This window comes from Elaeis guineensis, chromosome 10 (genome assembly GCF_000442705.2).
Source record: "Elaeis guineensis isolate ETL-2024a chromosome 10, EG11, whole genome shotgun sequence".
NCBI classification, from domain to species: domain Eukaryota; kingdom Viridiplantae; phylum Streptophyta; class Magnoliopsida; order Arecales; family Arecaceae; genus Elaeis; species Elaeis guineensis.
The window spans coordinates 1,637,169-1,655,968 of NC_026002.2; the positions used below are offsets into that span (position 1 = coordinate 1,637,169).

The following is an 18,800-nucleotide window of genomic DNA, read 5'->3' on the forward strand; positions in this document are numbered from 1 at the left end:
CCTCTTTCTCTCCTCGGCCTCTCAGTAGAATTTCAGGTACCCATGTTTGCTGATTTGGTCATAGGATTAAATTTTTTGGTGCGTTAAATCATTCTAGTCTCTTCATGTATCTTGTAGTGGGAAAGGTTTGAACAAGTCAGTTTTTTCTTGGGTTAAGAAAGGAATAAGAAGTTTGCTGGGATAAAAGAGAAGGATCGAAAGCTAGAGTTCTGTTAAGGAAGGCCTATTGAACAATGAGGTCACTCAAGGTTCCGGCTTTTAGTTGGTAGCTAAATTAACAGGACTATCCTACTTGATCCAGACTTGTAATTTACTGTTAAGAGGTTGTTCCTCTATATTTTCTCATCGAACTCCAAGTTTGTAGTCGGTGGCGTTCGCCTCTTCTTTTCCCTTGGAAAAGGGTGGTAGAAACTCGGAACTTGAAGGGTTTCCGTAATAAGTGAGTGATACCTTGATCCTTTTGGATATTACCTTATTCTTTATCATTGTTATACTTTTGAGCCCTACGTGCTCTGTCTTCATATTATTTACTGTGACTGCTGTAATTTTTTCATTGTATTTTTGAACAGTTTGTAGGTCTCCAAACTTTTACTTCGGTGGCAAAGGCTGAATTTTTCATTGGCAACATGTTAGAAACCTTCTCCATGTGTTCCTTCTAATCAGATCTTAATAATCCAATTATAGATGCAATGAATGGTTGACATCTGGAATCATCTTAGCATTATTGGCTAGAAGAACATCCTTTGGAAGAAAATGTGATTCTGGAAGGAACAAAAGATAAAGGAATGTGCTTTTTAATTAAAGGTGTAGCACATCTTTAATACATCCAAATTCTGGAAAGAATTATGATGATTTCATTTTGTCGAGCAACCTTTAGGTGCTGAATTGATCATGTCATTCTGTTCATCTCATCGTCTCAATGAAATGGAAGAATGGGAAAAATTATTTCACAACTATCCAAACTGAATTGAAAACATGATAGTATTATTCACATCTCCTGCACTTTTATAGCATAAGATACTAACCTTTGGTAATTGATTTTTCTTGAAACATGCTTATCCACTACCTTATCTGGATTGATGGGGTGCAGGACTTTTCAAATTATAACGTTTGAAACTTCTCATAATCTCTTTCCTCCGATTTTGGTTGTTATCTTAGGTTTTGGAGGGGCATTTTGCAGGCAAACAATAGCTCTCTCGAGACTAGTGATTCTTCACTTGTCGTGTGTTTTGGGGAAATGCTAATTGATTTGTCCCCACGATTAGTGGCTTATCATTAGGTGAATCTCCAGCTTTCAAAAAGGCTCCCTGGAGGAGCACCGGCTAATGTTGCTGTTGGCATAGCTCGTCTTGGTGGTTCATCAGCCTTATTGGGAAGGTAAAGTACATAATGTTTCCTTGAAGCCTAGTTGCTTGCTATTAGATAAGCAAACGACTGATAGACAATTATGCATTGGCTTTCCTTCTAGATAGTCAACAATGGCTTCTTCTTATGGTCATGAACTAAGTATTGCTTGAGACCTACCGGCTTGGTTCAATTATGAAGAATCACCGTTGCCATATTTCTATGTTAAAGTTATGATTATATCTTCACAACTTCTTATTCTGCAGAAAATAAGAGACATCCTGTTTGGATGTTTATCGGTATATAAAAGACAGGCTGCTAAATTTTTTACAGAAAACAATCTCTGTTTATGCTATTTTTTGAGGTGATTCTTCAGTAATAGGTTTTTACCTGAAGCTGAAATATAAATCATTTTCTGAAGAACAAGAAACTTTTGAATGCATATTTTGTTTCACTTTATTCATATGTGATGAGTCTATATGACACTCAAACTTGTATTATGTAGACATGTTAATTAAGCTTATGTCGCCTATAATGCTATGCCAGATGCAATTTGGAGCCTAAAAGTCAGATAGATGGTTTATAATTTAGTTCAATCTTGAGTTTGTTCCCCATTTAATTGAGTGGAGTCATTTTAGGAAGGTTTGTAATCATTATCCATTGTTTGGCGCTGCTTGTGCTACATTACCATGAATAGTGACTAGCTTCCAAACCTTCCTCTTTTGTTTTAGTAGGAGTTCAAAAGTGGTTGGTAGGATATAGTTAACATACTATTTTTTTTTGGGAACAAAATTGATTTAGGTATGTTGAAGTCCTTTTTTCAGTAGGAAGTATGCTCTTTACTTGTTCTGACATTTATAAGTAAGGGTCATCATCATTGGTGATTTTACAATTTTATTATTGTATTTTGTTTCAAGAAAAGTTTCTGGCCAGGTTTGATCCTTATATTTCCGTTCTTTTCCTCACCTCTCTCTAACTCTAATTCTCTTTTAGTCATACATCAAATTTGGTATTAGAGCTACAGGGTCCTACCTTATTTTATTTTCTTTTTCTTGATCTTCTAGGTATTTTTGTCTTGTTTCATTTGCTATTCATCATGTTATCAAATAAGGCAAGGTTGCAAATGCCGTTGGGACGATAGGGCATCCCATCATCTTGAGTGTTAGGATGGGTTGAGTTGAGAAATGGTCTAGGACAGGATGGGGCATCCAATGTCCTGTGTGTTGGTACAGGGAATCCAGTTCCATGAAAAAACTGGGACATCGCTGTCTCATGATATTTAGAACCTCGAAATAAGGAATTAGGTTTAAAGAATTGATATTCTTCATCAACATGTCATATATGAGAAGAAAATTTTTGAGTAGATGCATGATTTGGCATCAAGAAACACAACTATGCAGGCAATTGTAGCAACTCTATGCATCGAATCAGTTGTAATGCTAGTTCGTTAACTCTTTCGTACATTCATCTACTCCCGAAGCATATTTTTTGCCACAATATGCAAGTAATGATGGTGCTTGTGCAATTTTTAAAGTGACAGAGGAAGAAGAATGCAAAACTAATTCTGGGATAAGCTAGAGTAATTAAAGATCAGCTAAAAGCTCCCAACCCCCCGAAAAAAAAAAACTAGAAGAAAAAAGAAGAAAAGAACTAGAAGCTAAAACTAGGAACCAGAAGATCTAAAAATAACCAGCAGCCTTTTACCTTGCTGCCAAGAGGGCTTCATTGTTGCTTGGAATCCACCAAGGTATTTCAAAGTGCACCATGGTCTAGGACTCCACAAACTAACTGGTGTCACTATGGGGATCTGTGCAAGTGGATATTTAGTCCCACATTGGTTGTGTTAAGTAGATCTTAGGCCCTTAGGAACCCCAAACAATATCTTCCGGCTGTTGAAATGAAGGTGATCTTGTATGGTTGAGTGATGGGATGCATGTTGAAATGATGGTGACAAATTAACTTTCTACAAATTATTTTCTTTTTCATCTCAATGAACATTAGATGCCGATATGCACTGAACTTTTTTAAGCTACCAAGATCTCTTGGATGTGGAATGGCTCTAGTTCTAGACAAAGACCAATAGGACAATGTTTTCTGTAGCATCAATGTTCATTCTGAAGGCACAAGTCATAATTCAAGGAGCTGTGTGAAGACTTGATTGCGCATGGTATTATAGTTGATAAAATTTAATTTTTTCCTTTTTGTCAATCAATTTGTCCAGTTTCCTTTACAACGCATTGCCTTTTCAATGCCTAAGCTTGTAAGGATGCTTACCATCTTCATAAATTTTATCAGTTTGCCTCTAGCTTCTCTGAGACTATAGTGCATGTTATGTAATATTAAACTGCTGGTACTTTGCTGATATCTTGAAGATTGATGAACATATATAACGACCCAGTGCTCTTACTTGCATATCTGCTTGCTAAAAGTGACAGACCATTTGTGGATTGGTTTTTTCCATGCATGTTTGTAATGGAAAGAAGTAAATCAACTGTTCCTGCTTTATGTCTGTGTGAGAACTGGTAGTCTGGTACTTTTATATCTTATGCTCAAATTCCCCCATCTTTCATTTGTTCAATGACATGCACAGGTTGGTGAAGATGAGTTTGGGTATATGCTAGCTGATATTTTAAAAGAAAATAATGTGAACAATCAAGGAATGCGGTTCGATCCGGGTGCTCGAACAGCTTTGGCTTTTGTTACATTGAGAAATGATGGTGAACGTGAGTTCATGTTTTATCGTAATCCCAGTGCTGATATGCTGCTCGAAGAGAAAGAACTTGACCTTGACATCATTAGGAAGGTACATGATGAATAAATGTGGTGATAAGAGAATTCATTGTTTCTACAACAGCTACAACTGCCTCTATTATTTTTGCACTTGGATTATTTGAATATTTTATTTTCTTCAGTCATCGTACTTACCATTATAACATCTTTGTTAGGCAAAGATCTTCCACTATGGATCTATAAGTCTTATCACCGAACCATGTAAATCAGCACATATTGCAGCAGCTATGGTTGCTAAGGATGCTGGAGTGCTTCTTTCTTATGATCCAAATCTGAGGCTTCCACTATGGCCATCTGCAGAGAGTGCTAGAGATGGAATCTTGAGCATATGGGATGCTGCTGATATTATCAAGGTAGCTATCTCTTAGTTTTACAAAGCATCTATAACATATTGCTGTATTCTTTTCTTTTAGAGACTTACTGATTTTAGTTTCATTTATGAAACAGATAAGTGAAGAAGAAATTTCCTTTTTGACTAAAGGAGAAGATCCATATGATGATGCAGTTGTACGCAAGCTCTTCCACCCAAATCTTAAGTTGCTTCTTGTCACTGAGGGCCCACAGGGCTGCAGATATTATACCAAGGTATAGATTAATTTTGTTATTATGCTGTCTATGATGATGCTTTAATTCCATAGGTCCTTTTTCTCAATAACAAAATATTTAAGATGTCCATTGACAACCTAATTTATGGAACTTAATTTTTAATATATTATTGTTTCCATATTGTGAACTATCTCAGCTCGTAATAATTTTCATCATATATTTAAGCCATCTCTTTATGTAAGTTTGCTATTTGACATATATTTGCTTGGTACATGTGTAAATGAGTGTAATGATTTTACTTTATCAACAATATATTTTTTAATTCTCTTAGTGTTTATTGGCTTTATGAATGCAAGTTTTTCAAAAGATAGTCTCACAATTCAAGGTCTGCCTTCTTCAACTTGGAATTCAAGCCCTAGTCTGCCTGAGCCCTAAGGTCTTTTATATTTCATGACATACATGATCATATCATTTGATCTGTATCAGCTGCCATCGTTTTACCCTTGTGATGCAACTCCTGAGGCCACCTTATCCTCATTTTTTAATCATTCCTTGTTTACGCACATTCACTAAAGCATCTTGTTTGTCGATGTGCTTTTTGTTGATGTTTTATGCCCCAGAAGTGATATTTTGAGGGATGTTTTGTTGAAAATTTTTCATGCATATTTTTTGTTTAATTTTCATTTATGAATATGTTCATGTGTGTCGAGTATTTGTCCTAAAAGTTATTTCCAGAACATCCATAAGTTACATTACTCTGAAGAGCCAAGTAGTTATCAGATTCACTGAATCATGGGATTGTCTCTTTATGCACCGCTAAGTTCGCTTATAGCCAAGGATGATTGAGGCACTACACTTTCATGGCTACCTTGGTGGAGTGCATATGCCTACTGGTTACTACTTGGGCCATTCTTCTAGCCAATAAGTATTGTCTGTTTGCACCCGAACATTGATATGTGGTGTTATATTTGGTGGTCAGCAGTTTATGAGTTGCTTCTCAGCAGCATACTATAAATTATTGACTCTTTGGACCGGGGAGCACAATAAATTACATGAATCCTTGGACCTGAGAGTGCTACTTCCTGTGGAGTTGATAATACCAACCTTGCGGTCAGATCTGAATGCAATGGTTGCTCACGTTATGGAACTACTGGGTGATTGTGATCAATCATGAGAGAGAGTTAGTTGTCCAACAAGATATTAGGACATAGCATGATAAGGTGGAAAACCATAGGGCTGGTGTTTTCTGATGCTTTATTGATGATTTGATCCTATGTTACTAGCCTTAGGTCTTATTTTGGTGTTGCTCTTGGAGGGCCAAAAGTGCTTCTTGGAGAGCTAGAAGCTTTTTGGGGTGATTTTAAGGTCTTTGGTAAAAAAAATTGAAATAGCTTTTTGGCTCCTCCAAAAGCTGAAAAAGGTCTACTAAAGAAAAGCTCTAATTTGGAGCTTTTGGGCAAAAGCTTACCCGAGAGACCCAAGTTTGAGTCCTGGCAATGAATTTTTTAAAATTAATTTAAATTTTTTTTTATTGCCATAATCATTTAAGTTGGTGTTTTTATGCCACAATCATGCAATTAAGGATTTTAACTTATTTATTATATTATTAAGATCAAAATATAAAAAATAACTTACAGATTAACGATATAATAGTTTCAATAGTACAATATAATAATATTATATTGTATTAATAGAAGTGTAATATAATAATATTATAGAAATATTGTTATAGAAATTATATTCTATAATAAATATAAAATTTATTATTTATTATATTATCTAGATTAAAATATCAAAATAAAAAATTTTGATGTAGGAGCATCCAAGGAGTTTGCTTAATTAGCTATTTTTGCCTTACCAAAAAAAATAGCTATTTTTAATTTGTTCTTTTGATTAGTTTATGGTCAGTAATTATGTCTCGAGTTATATTAAGTAGTCATATAACTAGCATGGGACGTTTATTGAGTTTGTGTGGCTAAGATTAGATGTGGTTATTGATTATCAAGGGTTGGGATTAGAGAGTTGCTGTAACCCTAGTATTCATAGTCTTTTAGACTCAAATTAAGCAGGCATCTCATTCTTGTTTCCGAAGTTAGTGGTTTACAAACCCTAAAATCCATTGTTCTTGTTCCTGTTTCAATCTTGCTGAATTTCAGCCCTTATTTTGCTGTTAATTGCTGTTTTATACTTCCAGCACTACAGCAAATTTGTAAATTAAGAATACTTTATGGTAGCAGTTTTCATAGTACAAATAGTTAAATAATTGAAAGTACTATTCAGTATCTTTTATTGTTATTTCCTGATAGTAAAAATACTTCCTCAATTTGGTTACCAAATGGATGTTAAGTTGCACAACACTTCAGAAATATAGTACCAAACAGCAAATAACTTTTTATTAAAAGCTCTGCTAGTGACAGCCCTGTTGCCTAAGGCTCTGTAGATAATTCTCTACTCTCTCCAACAATGCCAAATGGGTGTTAGTTAGCTTGTAAAATTGGGTTGATGCATTTGGTCATTTTATGGTCCATATTGATGCTTGTTCTTATGGGCTACAAGTTTGACCATACAAGTTTAGGTATTCCTTATATCCATATGCTGACATGAGAAGCATGGTGGAACTTAATTATAAAGATTTTATGTTCAAAAGGACCTTTCAGTGATCTGCTCTTCTCGAAAATCTTGTTCTTATTGTGTGATGACTTAAGTAGCAAGAAAAGACTTCAATCTGTAGATCGTAGTTCTTGTTGATTTAGGACTTTCCACCTCCTCGGTCTCTCTATATATTGGAGTGCACAAGAGTGTAGTCACAGGTTTAGCATTCAGGACCAATGTTGCTAGAGGCAAAGATTCAGAATGCGGAAAAACTTTAAAAACATTGTCAAAAGTTCAAAAAGGACTTCATAATTTGAAATTCTAGAAATCTTACTAAAATAAAGTGTCAGATTATTGAACTATTGTATATGTTTATTCATGTGAAAACAAACATTAGAGAGCTAAGAAAAATAAACAATAACAGACAATTCTACCTTTAACACATGGCATGATCATTTTGCAGTTCATAAAGGTCATCTGGAATAGTTATGAACACTCTGCGGACAGATTATAAAATTAATGAATGATTTGTGAAGACTTCAATAGTTCTTGATTAGTTTATTCTTGAGAATAATTCAGTGCTTATAGTAAAATTAAGAGTATTTCGAGATTTTTTCAATCATTCAGGATTGTTTCTATACCAAAGAGGGGGCCTGCTATACCTTTAATGGACTTACTAATAGAAGGTGACTGGCCCTTATTTTAGATTTCTGACTCAGGTTTGATTTGGTGTGGAGAGAGAAGATTGTTTGAGTGAGAGATTTTACAGTAAGAGTTCAATACTCTTGCAGTGGCTTCATGTTGGAGAGTTCAAGGATTAAGCTTGTGGAATCAAATAATGCTATATTGGTCCCAGCTCTATGTTAGTTGATCATGGGAGCTGGATTTTGTTCTTGGTAGGATGTTAAATGGGCCCAAAGTTAATCCAGCCTATCCGAAAAAGTGCCCTGTGTTGGATTAGGCTTGGGCCTATCATGCTTGGGCTATGTTTAGGCCTGAGAGTGTGACCCTGAATAGAATTTGGGCTAGGCCCAGGCTATCCCATTAACATCCCTGCAGAAGGTGAGGGGAAAATTCAAGAACAAGAGATTAAAAGGTTGTTTTGTGTATTTCTATTTAGATTAGTTAACAAATTCATGGATTCATTGCTAATAGGAGGATGAGATTTATTTGTTGAAAGAATTGACATAACTAAATGAAGATAATTGGCATGCTTGTAAAACATACATTGCGCTTCGTTATTAAGACTTGCATTGGTCTGGGGCTGGTTGGGATGCTTATAGGACAGTGCTGTTCTGACACTTGGGAAGGATTTCCGTCCAGATGATTCGGGAGGATGCCAATATTTTAGGTTTTTAGCTTATTTCTCTTTTATTTTTTTTGTTATTCTTAAATATTATTTAGAGGTTTTTTAGAATTCATTTGTTATAATATATGGTCAGGGGTTGGTTTTGACCCTACCATTGGGTTCATGATGACAACACCAATATAGGCACCAATTTTATGTGGGGTTTATGGTGCTGAGGTCTAAGCATGCTTTCTCCTTCCTACCCTTCCGAGAGGAATGCTACACCTACTTGCACGTGGAGGTGGAAAACACCCATGCACACCCTGGTAGGTCCATGTAGTGCTAGCTTTAAAATAGCATTTATGACCCTGCTTTCAACCAGTTGGCCAGATTTATATAACTGGCTGGTTTGAGAGGTTCCAGGTTCCAACTGGTGAAAAGTCCCATCTCAGCTTCTTAAGCCTCAAAAGACTATTAGAAAACAGCAAAAAACACTTCAAATTAATGGTGACGGGTCCCATCTCAATTTCTGATCACTGACCCAAAGACTGCTTACTGGAGACTAATATGGGAAAAAATTGCTGAGAAAAAAAAGATTTTATGACATATTTGCATTTCTCAATAACTTCCATTCTGCATTGTTCAATGAATATTTAATTTGAATTTAATTTTTAAGGCTAGTTAAAAATAATAGTTATTTAATAAGTTACAGTTAAAATGAGTTTTCATGCTGTAAACAGTGATTTAGACAAATAACATGTTGCTTTTTCATTAATAGCTACTATTTCTTGTCATATGGTGAATATTGACTGTTGTAACCATACATTTTTGGCATATATAGCTGACGCTGTCATTGTTTTAAATCTATATAATATTTGTATATACAATTTTGGAAAAATTCTATGATGATTACAATAGCGAATAACAATTTTATTGGAGGCCTGTTGTAATGATGTAATGGTGTTGTTGAAACCTAGATGTATATACTTTGTTAGAGCTCTGCATGCAAAAGATGAAAATGCATTGTATAGTGGTTGTTTTTGTACAAATGTAAAACAATGAATTCTATGATGTTAGAATAACCACTGTAATAGTCTCTTTAAGAAAAAAAAAAGTAGTTACAAAGGGCAATTGTTAGGTTATCTATAATGCATTTCTAAATAATGTGGTTATAAACCATTAATATCAGAATACTTGTTCTTAACCTTCTCATTTTTATCCAATTAAAATGTTATCTTTTGTATTCAAATTTTATTGGTTAATGATAAGATTTTATAGTATTAATAACAATATCAAATTTTAAAATAATAATAATAATATATCAAATTATATCATGTTATTGCCCATTATTTCTCATTTAGAGTGAACTAATCGATGCTACTAAAACAACTACTATTTTGTTTCCATAATATCTATTTTAAGATCATACTTAAAACCAGGGTTTGCCATACCGGGCGAACTGCCCGGTATGGGGCGTGCCGAACCGTCCCGCAGGGAACCGAGACGGTTCTGGCATGTAAAACGATACATGCCGTTTTTGGGAAGAAAAAGAGAGGAAGAGAGAGAAATAGAGAGAGAGGGAGGGAGGAAGAAAAAGAAGGAAGGGGATCTGCCGGAGGGACCGCGGAGGCCCTCCGACGGGCAGCGGTGGCCGTCGGGCGGCGGAACGGCCTCCCGCGGCTCCGCGCGGGGAACAGGGGCGGATAGCCCCTGTTTCTCGGATTTTTTTTTTAAAAAAGCTTTTTCAAAACGAAGTCGGCAAGTGGTTTGCCGACTTCACTTAATTAAGTCGGCAAACTACTTGCCGACTTCGTTTTGAATAAGTTTTTTTAAAAAAAAATCGAGAACAGGGGCGGATCGCCCCTGTTCCCCACGCGGAGCCGCGGGAGGCCGTTCCGCCGCCCGACGGCCACGGCTGTCTGCCGGAGGGCCTCCGGCGGATCCCCTTCATTCTTTTTCTTCCTCCCTCCCTCTCTCTTCTCTCTCTTTCTCTCTTTTCTTCTCCGGTTTCCTTCGTCGGTTCGCCTCGGTTCGGAACGGAGGCGTGCCGTATCGTACCGCCGGCCGACCGATCCGGCCATCGTACCGGTACAGGAAACCTTGCTGAAAACTATTATATTGAAAAATAAATTTCAAAGGGGTTGTGCTGCTTGACAGCATTAGGTCTCAAGGAAACCTCTTGCTTTTAAACAGTAGTGCAGCCCAGCAGTGTTTTTATAAAAACCTTCTCAAGAGAAATAAAGAGTTATATGTATCTCCTATTATTGCATATATATATATATATATATATATATATATATAAAGAATCTTAACAAAGCTGACACAAGAGAGGTTTACTGCATGGAAACCGCTCAGAGCGGTCCATGTGTAGCTGTCTTTGTAGAGGGCTTTACATGTTATGTGGAGATACAACGTGGACCTATAAGTGCACGTGAAGGGCATTTTCGCGCTATGCATGTAGGCTTGGCCCTGTTCCTCCTCCTAATCAAAAAACAAATATAAAGAGAAAAAAGCAAACAAGAAGAAAACTAAAAATAATAAAGAAGTGGTGCTCTAGTGAATTACTGAAATGCTAGGTATGTCCTCAATGCTGGCTGCCTGGGACAGTATCTGCTGTCCTGGTTTATTTTAGCCAGGAGGGACCAGGGCTACCCATTTTTTCATGCACCGCGGTCCTAGACCCATCCTAACATTTTGTATCTCACTCTTCCAATGCAAGACGAACTGTGACAGACCAGGTCTTTAATTAGTCTGCATGATAACAACTTACCAAGTTATGATAATGAGGAAGTCTTGAAGTGGTCATCTAAATTCATATATGATGATTGGAACATCTAAATATGAGTTTGATGTTCTTGTAGACTCATGTCTAACAAAGCACAAACCTGATACTACATGGATTAAAATATGCAATGATGGATTTGATTTTGGTCTCAAAGCTGTACCACTGAACTGTGATAAAACTGATCTATATGAATTTGTTTTAAAATAATTCAACATTTCAAATAATTTGACCTGATTGCATCTGGTGAAAGATTAAGTCTGGTTTGCAGTCCTAGACCTGATCAATTTGGAGGGCTCTCAGATGTATATCATATTGGAATGTGACTTGAACAAGATCTGAAATAAGCAATTGACATGCTTAAGTCAAAATGATGACTTCAATGGGTGAAGCATAAAATTGGGCAAGAGAGCCTCTTTTTCCTGCTTCTTCTGGTTCTCTTCTTTGTTCTTCTGGCTCTTATTGTAAAACAAGATTCAAATCAGAAATCAGATATTAGAAAGCCTAAAAGTTTTTAAAAAAAGAGGAATTAGAAAGAAATATATATGCATACCTGGCTGTCTCCTTGTTCAGTATTTTCTTCTTCTTCTCCTTCTTCATGTGATACAATTTTTTTTAAAAAAAGAAAAAAATAACCAAAAAAAGGAAAGAAGAAGTTAATCATAGATAAAAGAAAAAATTCTGGATTCGTACAGTTGGGCTCTTGAATAACGAAGTAATTCCCCTTTAGGTCCCCTTATTCTTCTTCTCCTCTTTATATGGAAAAAGAAAGAAAAAGAAAACACAACATATTGGCAAACCTGAAAGACTAGAAAGCAAAAGGGAGGAAGAAATGAACCTATAGACCTGGGCCATGGGTGTTTTTTAATGGCCTTCATATCTTCTCCACATCCCTTAGTTTCTTATTTCTTCTTTTCATTCTTTATGCCCTTGTTTCTTTCCTTTGTTGGCTGTCCTTTTGTCGGTTGTCCTTTTGTCTTAGGTGTCTCTGAGTTTGTTGGAGCCTTCATTCAGGAGTTCATACAGATGTTGGACCTAGAGAAAGCCATCAAAGTTTAAGCTAATCCAAGTCCTCCAGCCGTTAATGAATGGCTAAGATTGACCTAAGAAATATCCTTTTAGAAATCATTGCTTATATGAGAATCGAATCATCTAAAAAGAAATGCCAGAAATTCCATATTAAACTTATTGAAGCTGAATTCTAGGTTTAAAGTGCTTACTTTGAATACATAAGAATGGGTAAAGGGGGAAATTCATGCCATATTGGCATTTAATATGGAAAGAATTGAGAGCGTATGGTTGGGTTTGGAGGAGTCAATAGCCCCTCCTTGCCCCCTTGGCTCTGCCAATGATGGATACCCAAATTCCACATAATCTTCTTCTTCTTCCTCTTCCTTTTTGTTCCATGTTTATGCATAATTGTATGTTATTCAATAGATCAATAAAATTTCCTCGGAATCCTACTAAGGTCTCCATTGTTAGCTTTGTAATAGAAAGTAAAGATCTAGAAAAAGTTTGAATCAATGAGTTCTAATAAGTCATATTGGTATTATGATTTCCACTCATTTCAATTTTATGTTAAATCTATAAGATCTTTTTTTGTTGTTATTATTATTATTTTTTTGAATCCTTTCATTTTATTTCAAGGAATTGATTGGACATATTACGCGTATAATATAATACAGAATACAGTATTAGATAATATTCAATGAAAGAAACATAACATAGTTGGAACAATGAATTTTTGTGATGCAGCACCAAAACAAATGCTAGTATTCCAACTATGGTTGCTAAAGCAGGCTACCCAACCTCTCTCTTATGACTTCAATAAATTATAATCAAACATAGGGACCTGAATAGACATCAAAATCGTCATAAATAAGCCACAAAAGCTGAAAATGCCCCGTTAGTTCAGCCATATATAAGTAATGTTAATAAATATAAGTTTGGCACTTGTTATCAATCCAGGCACACTTCATTATGGCTAACACAATTACTACATGGATAGAAGTATAGAACTGCTAGAGACTAACATATATACTTCAAATAGTTCCAGGTGAAATTACTCAGCACTTTTATGATGCTGTTCTCATCCAGTTAGAATTAGTATTCGATGCCTTTTTATTTTGTAGGAATTCAGTGGGAGGGTAAGCGGACTAAAAGTGAATGCGGTGGACACTACTGGTGCTGGGGATGCTTTTGTTGCTGGAATTTTATCGCAATTAGCCACTGATATTTCCTTGCTCCAGGTACAACTTTCTTTAGCCCATGCTTGAAACTATAACAATGTTGCTGCTGTGACCGTGCTTGCAAATGATTCTTAAGTAATTTCTTTCATATGCATGTTAGTATTGAATTTTCTAATAACTTCCCTCGATATTCTCTTAGTATGTAGTTACTGCATGGTGACCTGGAAATATATCTAATGACAGGTGCACAAAGATTTTACTTGGATTATTTATATTCTAGTTATAAGTGGATTTTGACATACTCTTTCAGTTATAATAAATTACTAGTTGCACTTCACAGCTTAATCTGGATCGATGAGGTGCAGTGATCATGTTTGTTTTGCTTAGATCTGTGTTTAACAATATTATAGATACTTCTTTTACTCTTGTTTATGACGCCGATATTTTTGTATTCTAGTTCTTATTTTAATATTTAATGCACAGATGGCTCGTAAGCCAAAGTAGATTATGTTGTAAGGTCACCTCTTCCCTTTCCCTCTTTTCCTCTAATCAGTCTTGTTAAGATGATAAGCCGTTGCAGCAGACTCTGACAGCCTGTTTTGAGAGCTTGAGGTGTTCTTCTGCACTTTTTAGTCTGTCAATTTGACACAATTGGTCCATTGAGGTCTTCACCCATGGTGAGACTGTGATAATCCCTAGGAAGAGTCTGTAGAAAGATGACAAATGTATATCTTCAAAAATATTTCAAAACATAAATTCTCGAGCATATATAAATACAAAAATATACGAGTAAGTTTAAAGAGGATAAGCATGTTCCACTAGAAGAAAAGAAACATGAACTAATTTGGCATACATTACAAAATGTCATGCTGCAGTGAACAATGCTAAAATATTGAATTCAGAGATTAGTGCGTTGGATAACTGGGATTGTGCCATCAATTACAAAATGAAAAATATTGCTCCACTCAAGTGAACATGTCCTTCTCAAAGGTGGCTGAAACTTAACTCTGATGGATCAGTTCCGCTTCTAATTCTGTTTTTGGTGGTTTGGTTAGAGATGAAAATGGATGTGTAGTTCTCATGTATCCAGGCTAGACTTTGCTTCAAGTATCATATATTCTGTACCAAACTTTTTGGAGGCTTGAAAATTTAAGACATATTATTCAGCTTAAAGGCACCAATACTAAATTATGGATTGAAATGGATTCTGAGATTGTAGTTTGTTTCCTACAAAGGCCGTGGGATCTGGCTTAGAATGTTATACTTTTGCTTAAAATTTTCTGGAGTTGTTTAGCATCAGTAGAAGATTCAATATGATCCAGATATGGAGAAAGTGGCATAGTGCTGCAGCTTTTATTGTTAAAACTATAAACCTGTTGGTCTTGGATGAGGATCATGTTTTGGTTTCTCCTTTGTTATCTGAATTCCTTTTGAACTTGCTTGCATTAACGAGGGTGACAACTTGACAAGAATTAGAGCGTATGCTAGAGCCAAGTTCTTGTACCAGAAATTGTTACAAATGAATGTTTTGCAACCATTCGAAAAAATGAAAACTGAAATAATGTAACTGCAAAGCATGATCAGTATGACACGAATGGGTCATCAGAGATACTAATTTGCCTAATAAGACTGTCTAGTCTAGCTGACACATTCTCAATCTATGGTTAAACAGAGCAGCTGAACTGAATGAAAAACAAAGCAGAACTTAATGCAAATCAAACGTTGACAGTCAGAAACAAAAGAGGTCATAACAATATCTGCAACCATCAGCCTTTGATGAGAATAGCAGCTGGCTGAAGAAGAATATGAGAGGAAGTCATGTTAGTGAATATATACATATACATGCATACAGATATTGTAGATGTATGTATGGATATGGTGTTGTTAAAAGTGGCTGCCTAGGCACCTACGTGGCTGGCTAGGTAATTAATTTGGCCATGCTACCTAAGCTAAGCCTGCTTAAACCTACTTCTTTAGGGATTTCTTTTCACATTTTCTTTTCCTATTTGATCGTCATATGGGACGTGTGGGAGGGTAGCGAAGTCTATAACCACCCTTATGGTAGCTAATGAGCTGATAAATGGCTACCAACAGGTCAACCAGCAGCTGGAAGTGGTGGCAGTAGCTGCAAAGTTGCTAGCACTACCACCAAGTTTATGTTTGTTTCTTCTTCAACCAATCTCATCTCCTTCTTCTTCCACTATTTTTTATTCCTCTTTCTGTTTTATCTTGCTTCTTCTTCATTTGGCTGTTCTTCAGTCCTTTTTTCCAATTTTTCCTTTTGTTCTGCTTTCCTCCTCCTCCTCCTTGATGGTTGGTTTTGGCTATGGACCCGCTACTTGTTGGCTGCTGCATTGTGCCATCCTTTTCCTTCTCTTCCTTTTGCTTCTTGCTAGGTGCTGACTGCCAACCGTTGTGTACAGCTTACTGGTTGCTTTATGGAGCAATGCTGTTGCTGCTCTCCTTCTAGAGGATTTTAATGTTTTGACTTTTTAAGTGTGAGAATCAGGTTTCATGATGCTATATATTGCGAATGAAGAGTGTATATATGATATATGCACGTGCTTATTTTGTATAGATGTTTAGAGTTATGCATAATAAAAGCTTGGAGGGCTTTCATTCTGCCTAGGCACCTTGGCACCTACCTAGGTTACATAGAGGGTCCACCCCCTAGCCTCGCCTAGGCAGTTTGACAACCTTGATATATATATGTATATATATATGTGTGTGTGTGTGTGTGTGTGTGTGTGTGTGTGTGTGTGTACATATATGTACGTATGTATGTATATATGTATGTATGTATCTATCTATCTATCTATCTATATATATATATATATCTATCTATCTATATATATATAGTGAGTTTGTAATACACATGGGATGGTGGAAAGAGAGGACTTTACGCTCACGGTGAAATTTGATGATCCATGTTGTAAACTCAAAATCTAGACCATTTGATGTAAAATATGATGTCGAAGATGCCTGTATAAAAAAGTTCGCAGGTTTTGAAAGCCCCTATGCATCAATATCTTTGAAATATATAGTCTAGCAAAAATATAATATTGTAAATTTTAGGATGATATGCTGGATAGCTAGGATTATCTGAAGCATCTGATATTTTATATATAGACATTTTGTTTTAGATCACATCAATGGCTTGTATTTTGGATTTGCAACATGGATCATTGAATTTTGTGATTGGTGTGGTCTTTTCTTTACACCTTGTGTGTATTATCATTATGCACATACATAAATGCATACATTTTACGTACCTAGTTGTACTTACATCATACATGTACATATGTATATATACACATGTATATAAACGAACACAATACATGTGTATGTACATAAGTACCTGTTTTTGTGTGTGTGTGAGTGAGTGTGTGTGAGAGAGAGAGAGACCAAGTATTTAATTGTAGAGTATTTGGTATGCGAACACAGTTGTGACAGGGATTCCTTGTCTAATTAGAATTAGTCCACGGAGTCTAAAGATTATATTTAAATACTTCAATGTCAGCTGATCTTGTGCTGTGATTCATCAAATTCAGTCTGTGCAAGTTTTTCTGTGGCTTGTACAAAACATATAGTTATGGCTCAAAGCAAGGAACTTTTGGTTGATGAAAAACAAAAAGAGAAACCTATGCAAGAATGGAGAACATTACTGGATCTTGTAAACTATCATCACTGAGTTTTGTTTCTGGTGGGCTTCTCGCTTGTAGTTTAGTGCCTCAAATCATGCCACCAAATGGTTCAAGTTTACTGCAGATTTACAGTTTGAGTAATTATTCTCATTTGGAAATTGGATGTCTTTTACCACCCACTGCTTGCGTGCAGTCCATAATTTATTGTAAGCATTAAGGAATGGAGTTCCCTAATGAGGTGCAATGCATGATATTCTAGTTATTAGTGGACGTTTTCACCAGGCAATGGTTTTTTCTCAATGACTAGGGTTGCAAGCGAATCAGATCAACCTGCTTCCAATCCAAAACCAACCTGAAAATAGTGTGGTGTGATCTAAACCAAAGTCATCCGGTTAAGCTTGGATTGCTAAAATATGACTTGTTTCGAATACAAATTGGATATGGATTACTAAATAACCTTTACAGCCCTCCTTGTCTTCAAGAAGCTATTTTTCTTGTAGCAGTAACTTTATGTAGTTAATAAAGATTTGTCCTTGATGATAATTTATACATGGTATGTGGTTGTCAACCAAATTTGTGCAAAATGAGTTCTTGCTTTTGTCTACAAGAAGTTTTAAATGTTTATTTCCTTTACATGATATATTTATGATATTTTCAAGAAATTCATGTTACATATGCTTTGTGTTTTGGTTATCCTAGACATTTTGATCTTGAAAACCCAATACATCAATAAAATATTTCTTAAACCTAATCTGATCCAACTGAAATGGAAATGGAGAAGGCATGGATTTAAATTTTTGACCTGATTTGGATGTTGATTGGATTTAGATTTATGTCAAACTCCAATCCAGCCTGATCTGCTTAATGCCCTATTGCCAACCTAAATTGTTGGGTCAAGGATTATTAGTGACAATTATGATAGTGGAATCTTTTTCTGGTTTATTATCAAGTGTTTTCCTTATTCATGACAGGATGAAGGTCGACTAGTAGAAGCCCTTAGGTTTGCAAATGCATGTGGTGCACTGACCGTGATGGAGAGAGGAGCAATCCCTGCTTTACCAACTCGAGATGCGGTGATGAATGCCTTGGTTAATATAGTTGCTTAAAGAGTTCTTTTTGATTCTTTCCAAGACTTCATTCATCAGCTATATTTGGCCATGCAAACTATATGACTCCATTAAAAAGCATGAGAGGCCAGGTGCTATGCATTTATGTGTGTGCAACTGTTGATTAGAACGGTTGTAGCTTTTTCTTTTCTGAAAAGTTTGAGCATTGTACCAGAAACTTGACAGCCTACATACATATAGAGGAATATTTACGGATCTGTAGATTCTTGTCTTATTTCATTACGAATTATAATTTAGAGTAAGGCTGTGGACAAAAAATTGAAATAATTAACTAAGGTTTCCTGAAGTTCTAGCATAAGTAGCAGTATGCTGCGGTGTGTAACGAGTTGGTCAGGTGGGTCTTCGAGTATTGTGCCTGAGATTATGCCAAGTCGATTATAAGCTGAGTTGAACGTTTTGTCATGCACGACAAGCTACCTGTGTGGTATCCTCGATGGTTCAAACTACTAGCATGGTGTGCAAGGTACCTTCTTCAAACCTCTGAATGCTTGAACCCAA

General features: G+C 35.9%; 1 protein-coding gene across 2 annotated transcripts in view; it reads left to right on the forward strand.

Moving 5' to 3' along the window:
- LOC105053244 (probable fructokinase-6, chloroplastic) overlaps nucleotides 1-18,497 on the forward strand; it is a 35,645-nt gene extending 17,148 nt beyond the window's left edge. Inside the window, exons 3-7 of one of the 2 annotated variants that reach the window (XM_010934340.4) lie at nucleotides 3,935-4,147; nucleotides 4,290-4,487; nucleotides 4,582-4,719; nucleotides 13,475-13,591; nucleotides 18,147-18,497. In XM_010934340.4, the coding sequence (XP_010932642.2) occupies nucleotides 3,935-4,147; nucleotides 4,290-4,487; nucleotides 4,582-4,719; nucleotides 13,475-13,591; nucleotides 18,147-18,281 (801 nt within the window). In that variant the 3' untranslated portion in view covers nucleotides 18,282-18,497. The remainder of the gene's footprint in view (nucleotides 1-3,934; nucleotides 4,148-4,289; nucleotides 4,488-4,581; nucleotides 4,720-13,474; nucleotides 13,592-18,146) is intronic. The other variant, XM_073245027.1, reaches the window with a different exon arrangement.
- The last annotated feature ends 303 nt before the right edge of the window (nucleotides 18,498-18,800 follow it).